This window comes from Henckelia pumila, chromosome 4 (assembly GCF_033568475.1).
Source record: "Henckelia pumila isolate YLH828 chromosome 4, ASM3356847v2, whole genome shotgun sequence".
In the NCBI taxonomy this organism is placed as follows: domain Eukaryota; kingdom Viridiplantae; phylum Streptophyta; class Magnoliopsida; order Lamiales; family Gesneriaceae; genus Henckelia; species Henckelia pumila.
The window spans coordinates 159,700,835-159,716,646 of NC_133123.1; the positions used below are offsets into that span (position 1 = coordinate 159,700,835).

The following is a 15,812-nucleotide window of genomic DNA, read 5'->3' on the forward strand; positions in this document are numbered from 1 at the left end:
TTTAACATATTTTAATTTAAAATGTATTATGTAATAAAATAAAATGTATTGTAGTTATACAGTGTTTAAAAAAAAAGGTTCACTATGTTAAATATGGGTAACCATCATCTGTTTGAATAGAAAAACTTTACAAATGTTACAAGGGGTGTCGAATTTGATGGAGTAGTTGAACTCTTGATCAGATGTCAAGAGTTTGATTCCCCGGCCAACAACTTATTGAACTACTCTGTCACACAGAGCTTGTTCAATGTAGTTTTATCGAAAGACTTAGCTAATGATTTATAGTTCTAGTTCATCCAACGTCAAAATCCTCATTTTGAGATATATGATCACATTTCAACTGGAAGGAAAAACAGACGATCAAGATCACCAAGTCTAGCAAACGTTATTGGACATGTCATATTACAAAGTCCATTTTCACTTGAATAACACACGATAGCATGATCCATGCCTTATTTCAGGCACATCAATCTTAAACAAAGCACAACACAACACAACACATTTCACACAAATTCAGGAGTACAAAGTCATAAATATGCCACAAATCCAACAAAGATTAACGTTATTATAACTCAAAGGCAGGATGTTTTGCTTTGCCATCGCATCTTGGTTCGAGGCAGAACTAGCTCTTTTGAGGGTCAGTGAAGAAGCTGTTGATGGACGGCATGATTTCTGGTCGCCTGTTGCGGACAAATTTCCTAAGAGCATGCTCACAGTATTTCTCCCCCTCTGCAAAATTCTCCAACACACCAGCAGCCCTGCCGGCCTTGTTAACCCTGTTTATATCGTCACCAGTTAGTTTCCAAGTCTCCCTTCTAGCATATAAAGATCATAGTACAGCAAATGATTTGTGGCATATAACAGAAAATATACACAGGGCAAAGCAAGCCTGATTTGAATCGACGACCATATCGATACTTGATAGTTTACGGTGGTTTGAGCAAGAAAACTAGCGTGCTTTTGGTCCAACTCAAGTTAGAGCGAACACGATATTGAGGGAATCCTTAAAATTAGATGGATCTGACCAAGCATATACATGGAATCATACACAAAAAATCAGTTTTGTTATGTGCCCCTAGCCGCATCAGCGCCTGTAAATAATGGGATTCGAAACCTGACACACAGTAAAGCTTTTGGAGAAACAAGCAGCATATCTCCACTTATTCAGTGAAATCGGGTGCTCTGCTTTGAATTCTTTCAAAACAAGGGGACACAAATTCATTAGGCCTTTGAAAGAAAGATGTCTTTGGTGTAGTCACTGACAAATCTGTGTCCTGAACAAATCCTTTCACTAGACAAGTTGGATTCATTGAAATCAATGGAACATGTAAAGAGGAATATCGAAACAACCCACATCACCTATGTTCATTTGCAACGAATTCAAATCCGAAAAAACCGATCTTTCACCAGACAAGAAGGCCCATTTCCCAATTGATTTTTGAAATCTTGCTTTCACTTATTGTTACACAACATCCTTAAGATTAAAATCAAGTTGATTCTTGTCCCCCTAAGCCCTTCACCAAAATTGAACCTCCCAATTCCCAAATTCATGTTAGCTTCTTTCAACCAAAAAGCTAAAATAAAAAGATTTATCATCAGACCCAGAAAGATATCCCATCTCCGCTTCCACCGCAAGCTCCACAACTTTCCCCCAAAATTCAAGAAATATTCACAGAAGCAAACATTTTTTTTTAAAATCACAGCTCAAATTTTCATTCACACACAGTAAGAGTTATCTGATGAAACTTATATTTTAAGTATTCACACATGAAAATCTTACTTTCGATTAGGTACAAAGACCAACTTTTAACAAAAACTCATCATAAAACTAGAAAATTTTCTCCCGTCATCCGCATAAAATCTAAGTACCTGACTTCGGGATTGATACGAATATTGCGTATCAGCTGAAACCCACAGATCCCCACAGCAACACCCATGGCTGCAAACAGTGGATACACCTGTGTTTACATGCACAGAAATCCATTAAAACAGCTCCAAAGACAATTCTTGAAATGAAAATTTGCGAAGAAGAAACGATAAATCGAAAACCTCGGGCCTTATCCAGCGACTGTGAGCCATCTCTAGTGAAGAAGATGAATCCCAATTTGGTGAAATTATTGTTTTTTAACTGAGTACAGTGTGGCTAAAAGTTCTTGGAATTGACGGAGAATGAGAAGAAAATTGATTGGCTCTTTCGTTGGCGGACAGTTGACTCTTGATCCCGAATTTTATCCAATTGACGGAAGACACGTGTTAAAAATTTTAATATTTTTTAAATTATTTTGTAATACAGTTGAAATTTTACATTATCCATTTTTCTGTTTTATACTTATCAGTTATCAGTGGCTTTCACCGTGCTTTGCATGCTTGTACACTTGCAATAGCTATTTAAAGATTATAATATTTCACCATTCTTTACATGCTTGTACTCTTGCAATAATTATTTAAATATTATAATCTTTCTAATAATTTAAATATTGAAAATTGGATAATATTACATAGATACACAAAAGATAATAATTCATAAGAGTTCCGAAGTTCATATATACTAGTATACGGAACACATACGGTGCATGTGCATGAAATATATTATTTGAAATTAAATATTATTTTATAAACTTGAATTTCATTATAATTTTTGTTTCAATGTTAGGATAGTATGACGAAAGTGGTTAGAATAATGAAGATATTAGAACAAAATGCGGATAACTTGAATTTCATTATAATTTTTGTTTCATTATATTTATTTTTTTGAACCTTGATTATTAAATATCTTAGAATAATGATAAAAAAGAGTAAGAAAGTGTTTGGCTAATCTTATTAAAAAGGGCTTATAAGGTTCAAGAACTTAAAAAATATTTTACGAGCATAAAAATTATTTTACGAGCTTATAAGTTGTTAGAACTTATTTTAAAAATAATTTGTTAAAGTGTTTCGTTAAAATTATTTTAAATAACATAAAGATGTTGATATATTTAGTATTATAAGATATTTTTATTGTTAAAATTACAAAAAAAAAAGTATAATTTTATGAAAGTAATGTTTCGAGTTATACATATACAAAATAGTTTTAGAATAAACTTATATTAAAAAATAACATTGTTTTAATATTTTACTCTTATAAAAATTGATTATATGATAGATATTTATGAAAATATTCAAGGATATTTAGAAAGATAGAATGTAAAAAAAGATTTTTTTGAAAAAAGTGCATCCCCTTACTTTTTTTAAACAACTTATAAGTCGTCAAACAACTTATTTTGATAGCTTATAAGCTGTTTTTAAAAATTTTTATCAAACAAATTTGTGGAGTTTATAAGCTCAACCAAACACCCACTAAACTTGAAAATACATTAAAATGACCAAATATATTTTTTATATGGGTTTATGTATTATAATATAGTAAAGATTGGTGTTACATGTACATACATCTTAATTTTTTATGTGTTTATAATTTTTGTATATAAAATATGTTATTTATCAATATATGTTAGATATGGCTTAGGGAGGATTTTATTGAAATAATTTAAAATTTGATATATAGTAGAGATAATTTGACTAAAAATCGAAAGATAAGTTCAATAATATAGTATGGACATACATATATGTGTATATATAGAATCGAACGTTTGCCGTTTTATCAAAAAACTATTAGCAGTTACAATTATTGCATCCCAACAATCTTCTTCCCAATAATTGCACTATTTGCAATGAGAATTGAACTCATGACATTGGCTCTGATAACAATTGTAGATCGAACGTTTGTCGTTTTACCAAAAGCTATAACTGATGGTAATGGTACAAATCAAATTTTTTTAAATTGCATGCATAGCAACCCAAGCGTCATAGTTTGACCGCTCTATCAACAGGAAAAATTATTGCACTTCAACAATATATATATATATATATATATATATTCAAACATTTGGACTTTTATAATATAATATAAATATTATTACTTTATAAAATATGGAAAAATTCTTTCCATGCTATAATTTGTATGTCAATAAACTGTATTTTCGTTTTTTTAAAATAAATGATAATCTATATCACCAATGGCGGAGCCAGGATTTCAGTTTCACCCGGGCTAAAATTTTTAACGAGAAATCCAAAAATCATGAAAGCTGAAAATATCGATTTTTGCAAAAAAAACAGTAAATTTTTTTTATTAAAAAAACCAAAAAAAATCGCCTCAAAATTAATCACAAAATATTAAATATTTCTCAGCGAATATACAAATTCCATCATTGTTTGGTCGATATATACTTTATAAAAGTAAGAGCAATATAATGGCAGAGAACTTTAGAAGATAAATAGAGAAAAATATGACACTAAGACAAGGATAGACATGAAGAACAACCCATTTTTTGTTTTATTGTTTTTTTTGGGACTACTTTTGAGAACTAAAAGGTGGACTATTTTATTTTTTTAATTGAATTATCCAAGCTAGTATAACATTAGCCCTAAAAATAACACTTAAAATTTTTTTTTAAAATTTGTGAGCAATATAAATTTTTTTAAAAAAATTTGGAGCCCGAGTGGCTTAGTACCTACCTCCGCCCTTGTATATCACAGGATTTGTGTTAAACTATGATCTTTTATTGGTGAATATTTTTCTGATTTTCTAAAATAACTTTGTTTTAATCTTTTACTCTTATTATTACTGACATAAGTTAATTAATTATTTTGAAATGATATTTTAAATAATTAAAATATTTTTTAAATGTTTATAAATTTTTTATATATAAAAATAATGTTTATTTTACGCATTGTGTGCTCAAGTGCCAGTAAGTTAATAAGTGTCTCGTAATAATTCCAAGAACCAGGTTTTTTTTTTTGAACGAGTTTTATTATTTCCCCCCAAAATGTATTAAACGTTTTTTTTTATTCATATTAAACGTTATTAGTCATGATGATGATGGTGATGGTTTTTATTAATTTAGTCGATGGACCAGGCTGCCTCAGATTGGTGGGCTTTAAAGTTGGGCTCACGTACAAAAATATCCGATCTGTATAAACAAATAACCAAAATATGATAATTTAGATTTTTTAAAAAATATTTTTACCTTATATAAAAAAATATATATTTTTACCTATTCAAAAAAAATTACGATTAAGATTTTTATCACATGTATATATGTGTGTGTATTTGTGCATGTTACTTTATGTCTAAAATATTTAATTCAAATATATACCTGTCGACCAAGACTGTTTATTAATTATTAAAAAAAACAAAATATCTAATATCTATACCTATTTATTAAGTGTGAGGATCTTAATTTGAATTTTAAATTATTTGAAAAAAAATGGTTGAAAATAACTAATATAAATATATAATTTATGATCTTTTAATTACTCATAAACTTATGATTAATATTCAACTCAATAAACATTTCTTTTTTGTTCCCATAAATTTGTTAGATTTTTTTTCAAAATTAATTTTAATAAAAAAATCAAATTTTTTGTCACACAATGAGTGTGCAAAAACGCTGGTTGAAATTGAAAGATCTATACGAGTAGATCAAATTTGGGACGTGTTTCAGTATTCATGTTGGCGATGCATCATTAATTTTTTCCCCTAAAGTTTGGACGATGCACCATTTAAACACTCATTACACGTACATATCTTCTTGGGCATGTATATGACTGAGTATTAATTACGATTTACGAACATAATAATTTTAGTCATTTATATTTGTTTTTTCTTTTTTACTATTTTGGTTCATTATATTGTTAAATTTCAGTCTCAGTGATGTATTTTTCGATTTTTGACAATTTTTGATTTCAATCAGGATTACTGATGTAATACTGAATATATTTTTCGCTTTTTGACAATTTTAGTTGATTTCAATCAAGATTACTGATGTAATACTGAATATATGTGTTACGTTGTGAAAATTACTAAAATTATATATATATATATAGAGTTCTTTTATGGTGCCCAACTCATATGCCCAACTCCATGCCCACCATGTACAATATGTGAGTTGACCAACACAATTGATGAGTTGACTTATCACATATTGTACATGGTGGGCATGAAGTTGGGCATATAGAGTTGGGCACCATAAAAGAACTCTATATATATATATATATATATATATATATATATAATGATGATGATGATAGCGAGCTAAATTGAAATTTGACTACGTAGACGATCAATATGACAAATTGAAAAACCTATAAGACCAAACAAAATAAATTTTTATATCAATCATATATAATAGTTATATATATATATAATCCGACGAATTAATTTATATTTATTTTTAAGATGAAATGTCCCTAAATATTTTTGGTCACCTGTTATTTTCAAACCCTACAAAAGAATCTACCTAATATTTTAAATTTAAGGCACTCAAATGCCACATGTGACCCCGTTTGACAAAGGGTACGTATCTATAATTATATGATACATGCATTTGGATTTATCTCCACTATTTTTGTAAGTTAGAAATTGCCATAAAATTTTTCTTATTGAAATCATAATCCAAATTCATAATATGTAATTATTTTAAGATATTTTGGCGTAATTTAAAACTGCACCGTCCATATTATTCCTATTTTCTCCATTTTAGTTGAAAATAAAATGTGTAATTCAAAGTATATAAAACAAGTTCCATCTCAAATTTTTTAACGTCAAAGTTTTTTAAGCTTGCGCGCGCGCGCACACACATATATATATATATTCACGCATTTCATAATTCTAAATTTCTAAGGAAAGCTGTAATTTAATTTATCGATTTATAGACTTTTAAATTTTAAAGCATATAAATAATTTTAGTGATTGCGGTTACATCCCACATGTGTCGGTCATTAATTTTAGTGATCTTGTTTCAACCACTTGATTATTGATCCCGTGATATGTTTGATATGTTTCGATATCGAAAGCCAAACACTTTTTTTTTCCTAATTAATTCAACATTTTTGCCACTATTATTATAATCCGCATTAACAAATGCAATATACAATCAATTATTGAAAAATTATCAAGAATTCGATTTCTCTAACCAACATTTTTTCAGACGTCAGTCGCATAAGGCTTTTTCAATACAATTTATCTAATCAGAGTAGTTTGCAGAGCGTTACGTCAACTCGTAGATTTATCCAGTATGCACTGAATGATAGCGGCAACAGTTTCCCACTTCATAAAAAAAAATTCAAATAATTTCAACAATATTTCATATCTATACATATATGTAAAATAAGTATAACTATAAATAAATTTAATTTGTGAGAATATTTAAAAAAAAATAATTTTAATGTTTTAAATTTCGAAGAATTAACTTTTGGGAAAACTAAAAGATTAGTAGTTACTAGTTAGTACTACTCAGTTCATTATATATAAGCACCGACGAATCGTACGATTTCGTAATATAATTTTAAATATATATCACGCCAAGACAAGTGAATTGACTTTACATTACTTTATTTTCTTGTTCGATTCACCAAATTATTATTTAATTTTATTTATTCTTTTTTTTTTAGAATAAATTTATTCATTTTATTATTATTAATATTTAATACACGGATAGTTTTTCTTTTAAAGAGGAGCTGATCACAAATAATGCAAGAAGAGGAAATGACTTAAAATGTCGGCCATCTGTTTCACTAATTATAAGGAATACAGTAAATACAATATATGATTTCAGAGCAAATATATTGAAGTATTTGGTTTGTACGACCGAAACCAATTATCACAATATAAATATATAGTCAGATACTCAAATTATGTTTTGATTTAAAATATTTCAGTTACATAATTACATTTATATCTTTAGCTGCATATAGTTGACGGTATATAATTTATTTAAAAATTTCTATCTCGGTACCAATTTAAGTAGATAGATGCACAAAATCATATGATTGACTCACCAAATAATCGAATCGATCGAAACCGTGATCTTGAATATGTATATCGTTCAAATTTTATCGGATGTCCGGGAGGAGACGTACATATGACTTTGAATCTAAAAACACATATGATAGTAAACGTACATTAAATATCATTTAATAAATGCAAATGCCCTATAGGATAGGATAGTATGGGCAATTAATGTAATAATGTTATACCGCAATTCTTTTGATAAATAAATTCAAGAAAATATAGTATACACAAAATAAGAATATATAAAAACAAATAAAATAGTTATTAACGAAATAATGTATACTTGTATAATATATATTATTGCGGTAATTGAAGGGGTGGAATAGGGTCGGGACCCGTCCCGTAAACCCCCTACCCAACTCCCGTCCCGAAAAAAATCGGAAAACTTTTTTTTCTCCCGATCCCGTACCCGAAACATTTCGGGACCCGAATATTCGGGATCCCGTCAGGTAGGGAGAAAAAATCCCGATTTTTTTTCATGTTCAAGATTTCGTTCAAAAAATTAAAAAATGTGATAATTTTATTAAATATACTATTTAGAAACTTATATTTATAAATAAAAATAAATATTCAACTTAAAACATATAATATTAAAATATTCCGGATAATGTTTCAAAGTTTTGTTAAGAGAAAAAATGTATTGGATAATTATTAATAAAATGTTCGGATACAATTACTGAATAAATTTTGTTAAATAGATTTTCAAATTAATCTCTTGAGTCTTGTTCTACATATTTTTTCTAATTAGATAATTATAAATATGAATTAATTAAATTATTAATTTAATTTTTTTTAAAATACACAAAAATAAAATGGCATTTCGTGATTTTACAATTTGATCGTCCCAACAATAAAAATTATACGAATTAAGTCCACAATTAAGTGTTATATGAGTTGAAACCTAATAATATTTAGCTTATTATATTAATAAAGTTAATAATAAAATATATTATTATATTATTTTGGGACGGGTCGAGAATCCCGTCGGGATAAGGTTTTATTCCCGATCCCGCTTTCGATATTAATCGGGATGGAAAAAATCCCAAAATTTCGGGTCTGAAAAATTTTGGGTTGGGATTTTTTTTCGGTACGGGAATGGGATGAGATTCGGGAAGGGTCGGAATTTTGGAAATTTTTGCCATCCTTAGGTAATTGCACATATTATCCATGTGAAATATCTAGATGACTAAAAATCTTTTATGGAAAAAAATGATCTATTAACTCTCTGTGTGTTTTTTTTAAATCTTTAACGCATACATGTAGTAGCCCGTAACAAAAATCAGTAATTAAGGGATTAATCATAATTACTTGGGTAGAGTTCGGAAGCTCCGAAGGTGAGTTCGGAAGCTCCGAAGGTGGATCGGAAGCTCCGATGGTATTACGTCAGGCATGACGTATGGTTGGATCGGAAGCTCCGATCACCCCTATCCGAAGTCAACAAGTGATATTTTGACACGTGGCAGATCAGGATCTTCGGAAGCTCCGATGTCAGGATCGGACGTTTCGATCGAGGTTCGGACGTTCCGATCGAGGTTCGGACATTCCGATCGTTGTCTATAAATAGAAGGCCGAGAATTCATTTTCAATTGCCAATTCCGGATTTCCTCTCTACTCTAGTCATATTCGAGTTGTTCTAGCCTTCCTAGGCTTGACCCGGGAGTCTTCGAGGCGTTCGATAGTCGTAGCGGAGTTGTGCCCAAGTTCTGGAGGCATCGACATCAAAGGACTAACGACGGACGAAGGTATAGCTTTTGCTTTCTATAAATATTTAGGAGTATGCAATAGCTTAGTTAAGGCTTTTAGAGCACTTTAATGATAGTAGTATCATTTGGCAGTGTAGAGCAGACTATAGGCGTGGACCTAGAATTGGTAGAGCTTGCACTGATTTGAGGTACGGAAGTACTGTTCGAGATATCCTGACTGAGTATGCATGTATTATGTGACTGCATGGTTTATATGTCATTGATTATGCTGCATTCATTTGCATACTGAGCTATCTTCTTCGAGATGTCTATTAGTAGGGTTTTTCCATATCCTGTTAGTGGTTGGACTTCCATCGATTTAGGTCCGGCATATCCACTTGTATTATAGTATGGGAGCCACCTCCTGAAGCGACGGCACAACGTGCTACATACCAGGGCCCGGTCTGTCTCTGTTATCTGATCCTTGACCTCGAGTTTATAGGGAGTTCACTTTGCATGCATGTATACTCATACTCTCGTACTGAGCGTTTTATGCTCACGTCTCGTACTCTGTATTTCTGGACACCCTATTCCATGGGGCAGGTTTGCGATTGGACGAGGCGAGTGGTTCCAAGAGGGGCTAGACAGTGGTTGGCCAGCTGGAGCTTCGTCTAGGTTTATTTCTGTTGTTTTGGGTTGATACAGCTTTCGATTTGGTTGTATAATCTATTTTGGATATTTACAGATTCCTTGCCTTGGGATTGTAATTTTAGTAATGTTTCCGCAGTTTATTCTGATATCTGTTTATTAAATTAATTGCATGCCTAAGTTCTGTTTAGTAGGTGATCCGGGTAAGTGTCATTACATTTATGGTATCAGAGCATGCATAGTATTCTTGGGATTTAGACTCTGCATAAGGTAACCGTGAGGTGCTTTTGTAGATGGCGAACTACGATGACCAGAGTAGCCATGGTAGTGGAGGTGGACGCTGGGGAGATGACGATCGTGAGCGTCATCGGGACAGTCATCATCGTCGTCGTGATGAGGATCGTTTCACTGTACGGCGATTTCTGCAGATGGGTCCTAAGCCCCTTGTTGGAGGTGAGTCTCCGGAGGTTGCGGAGAACTGGTTAGACCGCATGGAGACGACTTTTCAGACTTACCACTGCACCGAGGAGCAGAAGATGGAGACCCTTGGCTATCTTCTGGATGGGCGAGCCCGTAGGTGGTAGAGGTTTACTTCTGCACCCTTTATTGCAGCGAGAGGAGTGGCCACCTGGGCCGAGTTCCGCACAGCTTTTCAGAAGCTGTATTTTTCTCCTGCACTCCGTCAGTCGAAGACAGGTGAGCTACCGAGTCTGCGACAGGGAGCCATGTCTATTGATGAGTATCAGCAGAAGTTCTTTGATCTGCTATCCTATTGCCCCGAGATTGCTGACAGCTCTGGGATGAAGTATAATCTGTTTCTTCAGGACCTTAACCCTGAGATCCATGACCGTGTGGCGGTTGGCGATGACATGTCCTACGAGGGTTTGGTGAGCCGTTGTCACCAGGCGGAGGACAACATTCGACGGAACAGGTCTTTCTCTCAGTCAAGGCCTGCTAGTTCTTTGGGTCCCCGTGCCCAATCTTTCAAGAAGTCTGGATCTACTTCTTCCTCTGGTTCTGGAGGTGTTGTCTGTTTCGGTAAGAAGGACAAGTGTGATCACTGTGGGAAGAACCATCCATCCGACCATTGCCGTAGAGCTTCTGGAGCTTGTTTCCATTGTGGAGAGACTGGTCATATCCGGAGGGATTGTCCACTATCTGGGGGAGGAGGTTCTGGTTCTGGTTCAGGATCTGGTTCTCAGGCTACCGTTCAGCAGAGGACGCAGGGACAGCCTGCTGGTAGTTCTCATTTGAGGCCACGAGCTTCTGGCCAGGTGTTTGCCCTGAGACATGATCAGGCGGTGTAGGAGAATGAGAAAGTCATCGCAGGTACATTTCTGCTTTATGATATACCTGCTCTTTTACTTATTGACACTGATGCATCTCATTCCTTCATTTCTGTACATTTTGTTAAGAGACATAAGTTACCATGCATTGCACTAGACGTAGTGATGTCTGTTTCTACTCCGACGGGCCAATCTGCTTTGGCTAAGCGTCTAGTGATGGGTTGCCCTTTAGAGTTCGAAGGGAACATTCTGTTAGCGAATCTCATGGTCCTGGCGATGGACGACTTTGATTTCATTTTGGAAATAGATATGTTGACTACCTATCGAGCTTCAGTGGGCTGCTATCAAAGATTAGTACGTTTTCATCCGGAAGGGAGTGAGAGCTGGTTTTTCTATGGTGAGGGAGCGCGACCCCCGATGCCCTTGGTATCAGCTTTGAGAGCCTGTCGAGCTCTAAAGTCTGGCGGGGAAGACTACCTTATCTATGCAGTTGATTTGTCTGCTGAGAGCATTGGGATAGAAAGTATTCCTGTTGTGGATGAATTTCCAGATGTTTTTCCTGATGAGATTCCGGGTTTTGCTCCTGCTAGGGAAGTCGAGTTTGGCATAGAGTTGATGCCGGGTACTTCGCCTATTTCTCGAGCACCGTATCGTCTGGCTCCGTCAGAGATGCGTGAATTGAAGAATCAGCTACAGGATCTTTTGGACAAGGGATACATTCGTCCTAGTGTATCTCCTTGGGGAGCTCCTGTTCTTTTTGTAAAGAAGAAGGATGGGTCGATGCGGCTGTGCATTGACTATCGGCAGCTGAATCGAGTCACTGTGAAGAACAAGTATCCGTTGCCTCGTATTGATGACTTGTTTGATCAGCTGCAGGGCACGTCAGTTTACTCCAAGATTGACTTGAGATCTGGGTATCATCAGTTGAGAGTCCGTGATCAGGACGTAGCCAAGACTGCATTTCGTACTCGCTATGGGCATTACGAGTTCCTAGTGATGCCATTTGGTTTGACTAATGCGCGGGCTATGTTCATGGATCTGATGAACCGCGTCTTCAGGGAGTATTTGGACAAGTTTTTTGTGGTCTTCATTGACGACATCTTGGTGTATTCGCGTAATACGAAAGATCATGTTTCTCACTTGCGGTTGGTACTGCAGACTCTTCGAGATGAGCAGTTATACGCCAAGCTGAGCAAGTGTGAGTTCTGGATGGATCAAGTGGTCTTTCTTGGCCATATCATATCCAGGGAGGGGATTTTTGTTGATCCAAGCAAGATTGAAGCGGTACTTAATTGGTCGCGTCCGACGACAGTTGCTGAGATCCGTAGCTTTCTAGGTCTAGCAGGGTATTATCGTCGCTTCATTCTGAACTTCGCTCAGCTAGCTCGACCTTTGACGCAGCTTACCCGCAAGGGTGTGGATTTCGAGTGGTCCTCCGAGTGTGAGGAGAATTTTTGTGAGCTTCGACGATGGTTGACTTCCGCGCCGGTGTTGGCATTACCGTCAGGATCTGGAGGGTATGTGGTGTACACTGATGCTTCTCTGCAGGGGTTAGGTTGCGTCCTGACTCATAATGGGCATGTGATCGCATACGCTTCTAGACAGCTGAAGCTTCACGAGGACAACTACCTAGTCCATGATTTGGAGTTAGCAGCCATTGTGTTCGCTTTGAAGATCTGGCGTCATTATCTGTCTGGCGAGAAATTTGAGATCTTCACCGACCATAAGAGTCTCAAGTATTTGTTCACTTAGGCGGAGTTGAACATGAGGCAGAGATGTTGGATGGACTTGCTTAAGGACTATAATTGCGAGATTAAGTACCATCCGGGAGCTGCTAATCTCACCGCTGATGCTTTGAGTCGCAAAGTGCGACTATCTGCACTTCAGACTTGTTCGATGTCTAGTGCGATTAGTGACTGTTGTACTTCGGGATATACCTTCAAGCATAAGAAAGGTATGCAGAGTATCCAGATATTTGCGATATTATCTGAGACAGCTTTGTATTCGCGGATTCGAGAAGATCAGATGTCTGATTCAAAGACCCAGCGTTTAGCTCGTCTAGCTAACGAGGGTAGCTCGTCTGGATTTCATTATCAGTCAGATGGCTTTCTGTGTTTGTCTGGTAGGCTTGTGATTCCACAGGATGAAGAGTTACGAGAGGAGATTTTGTCTTAAGCACATCGCACTAAGTTGAGTATTCATCCCGGGAGCAACAAGATGTACAAGGATCTACGTACTCATTTTTGGAGGAAGGGAATGAAACGCAGTGTTTATCAGTTTGTTTCGAGATGTTTGGTGTGTCAACAGGTCAAGAAAAAGCACCGACGACCTGAAGGATTGCTTCACAGTCTGCCTATTCCTAAATGGAAATGGGAGTTTATCACAATGGACTTTGTGATCCATTTGTCGTTATCCCCGAGGAACTGTGATGCTATCTGGGTTGTGGTGGACCGACTCACCAAGTCAGCGCATTTCATTGCCTATATCCAAGAGTACAATGTGGATCGTATGACTCGGTTGTACATTCAGGAGATCGTTCGACTTCATGGAGTGTCTGTGAGCATTGTCAGCGATCAGGACCCCAGGTTTACTTCTAGATTCTGGGGGAGTGTTCAGCGTGCGATGGGTACTACTCTCAGTTTGAGTACTGCCTATCATCCGGAGACTGATGGTCAGTCAGAGCGCACTATGCGTACTTTGGAGGATATGCTTAGAGCGTGCGTCATGGATTTTGGTTCAGCCTGGCAGGATCACTTGCCATTGATCGAGTTCGCGTACAACAACAGCTATCATACTAGCATTGGAATGGCACCTTTTGAGGCGTTGTACGGGCGACGTTGTCATTGTAGTGACCCAATCCGGATCCACTTACTAATCAGAGTTATAGAAAAAGCGCACGCAATAAAAGCCTAAAGCGTAAAGAGCGGATAATTAAAATACAATAAATCCAATCGGCAGAATACAACCGACGTCATCACAATTGTATAAATACTGTTATACAACCCAATCGAAGGTTCAGGGTAAATAAATCCCTACCCTCTACAACCTCGCACTCCCCGAGCTTAATCCTGCTGAGAGCCGCCTGGACCGTCCAGCCTCAAACCTGCCCCGCCACGAGGTACACAATACCCAAACACAGGGGTGTGAGCTAGAACGCTCAATACGAAGCAATGATATAAATACAAATATGAGCATGCACATGACTTTTAAAAATCAGGGTTAAATCACTTTACTAATGGCGCCTGGAATACACAGTACCGGGCAAGAGAGCGACTCCGCGTGGTACTCGTATATTCCCAAGACACGAATCCTCAGGAAGAATCGCCTCGACTGATGGAAACTGTCATGACTCACATCATACCCGATGCAGTCTCCGTAAAAACATATGCATGTGCTAAAAATATTAAAACATAGCCAATACAGCACATACATCATGCATCACACACATATGTATAAATATCATGCCGGCTATCTCGGTCAGTACTTACGTACCTTACTACAGGCAGTTCCTAGCAGTCCCACCCTAGGTTCCAAGCCTATCATGAATTCTACAATGCAAAATACCCATGCATCATTCAATAAGCTCTAAAAGCCTTAACTAAGCTATTGCATACTCCTAAATAATTTAAGGAGACCATAGCTATACCTGCGTCCGTCGTCAGCCCACTGATGGCGACTATCCCGCAACTAGGGGCACACCCCTGCTGTAGCTCCACAGTCTCGAGCACTGCTCCGCTACACGAGAACTACTCTACTACTATGTCAGACACTGTCTGACTATACTAAAATATGTTCCCTACTCCAACTCTAAAATAAGAGTACCCAAAGCCCTAAATAGAGCCACGTGGGCGAAGGAGAGGAACTCGGTGCGCTTTGAAATGAAGCCCTCGCACCTATATTTATAGACATCGATCGGAAGCTCCGTTCCTGATCGGAAGATCCGAACGTGCAGATCGGAAGCTCCGTTCTCCCGATCGGAAGCTCCGTTCGATACGTGTCAATTCGGTCCACATGCAACCACACACCTGTCACCGACAACCATCGAAAGCTCCGATCGCTGATCGGACGTTCCGATCTCCCTGCTTCCGATGTGGTTTCGATCTCACCAAGATCGGAGGCTCCGATCCTGGATCGGTGGTTCCGATCCCACTCGAGTCTTGGAACCCTCTAAGCCATTTTCGAGTGTCCTGGATCCATTTCTGGAGTTCATTAATCCTTTTGTAGTTTCCTTAATCACGTTTTACTTAATCCAAACATGATTACTTGATTAATTACTCATTAATCGTTAATTATGGATACGGGTCA

The 15,812-nt window shown here is 36.1% G+C and overlaps 1 protein-coding gene across 1 annotated transcript; it reads right to left on the bottom strand.

The window, feature by feature from the left end:
* Positions 1-400: 400 nt before the first annotated feature.
* LOC140866323 (uncharacterized) lies at positions 401-2,185 on the bottom strand. The gene is made up of 3 exons (XM_073271296.1): positions 2,050-2,185; positions 1,870-1,958; positions 401-776 (listed from the first exon to the last, which is right to left on the bottom strand). The coding sequence occupies exons 1-3, from the start codon at positions 2,077-2,079 to the stop codon at positions 623-625; spliced, it is 273 nt and encodes a 90-aa protein (XP_073127397.1). The 5' UTR covers positions 2,080-2,185; the 3' UTR covers positions 401-622.
* Positions 2,186-15,812: the final 13,627 nt, after the last annotated feature.

Coding starts and splice junctions, on each gene's coding strand:
- LOC140866323 (XM_073271296.1), bottom strand. CDS start 2,079: ATGGCTCACAGTCGCTGGATAAGGCCCGAG. Junction 1,959..2,049: donor GTCGCTGGATAAGGCCCGAG/GTTTTCGATTTA, acceptor ATGTAAACACAG/GTGTATCCACTGTTTGCAGC. Junction 777..1,869: donor CGTATCAATCCCGAAGTCAG/GTACTTAGATTT, acceptor CGATATAAACAG/GGTTAACAAGGCCGGCAGGG.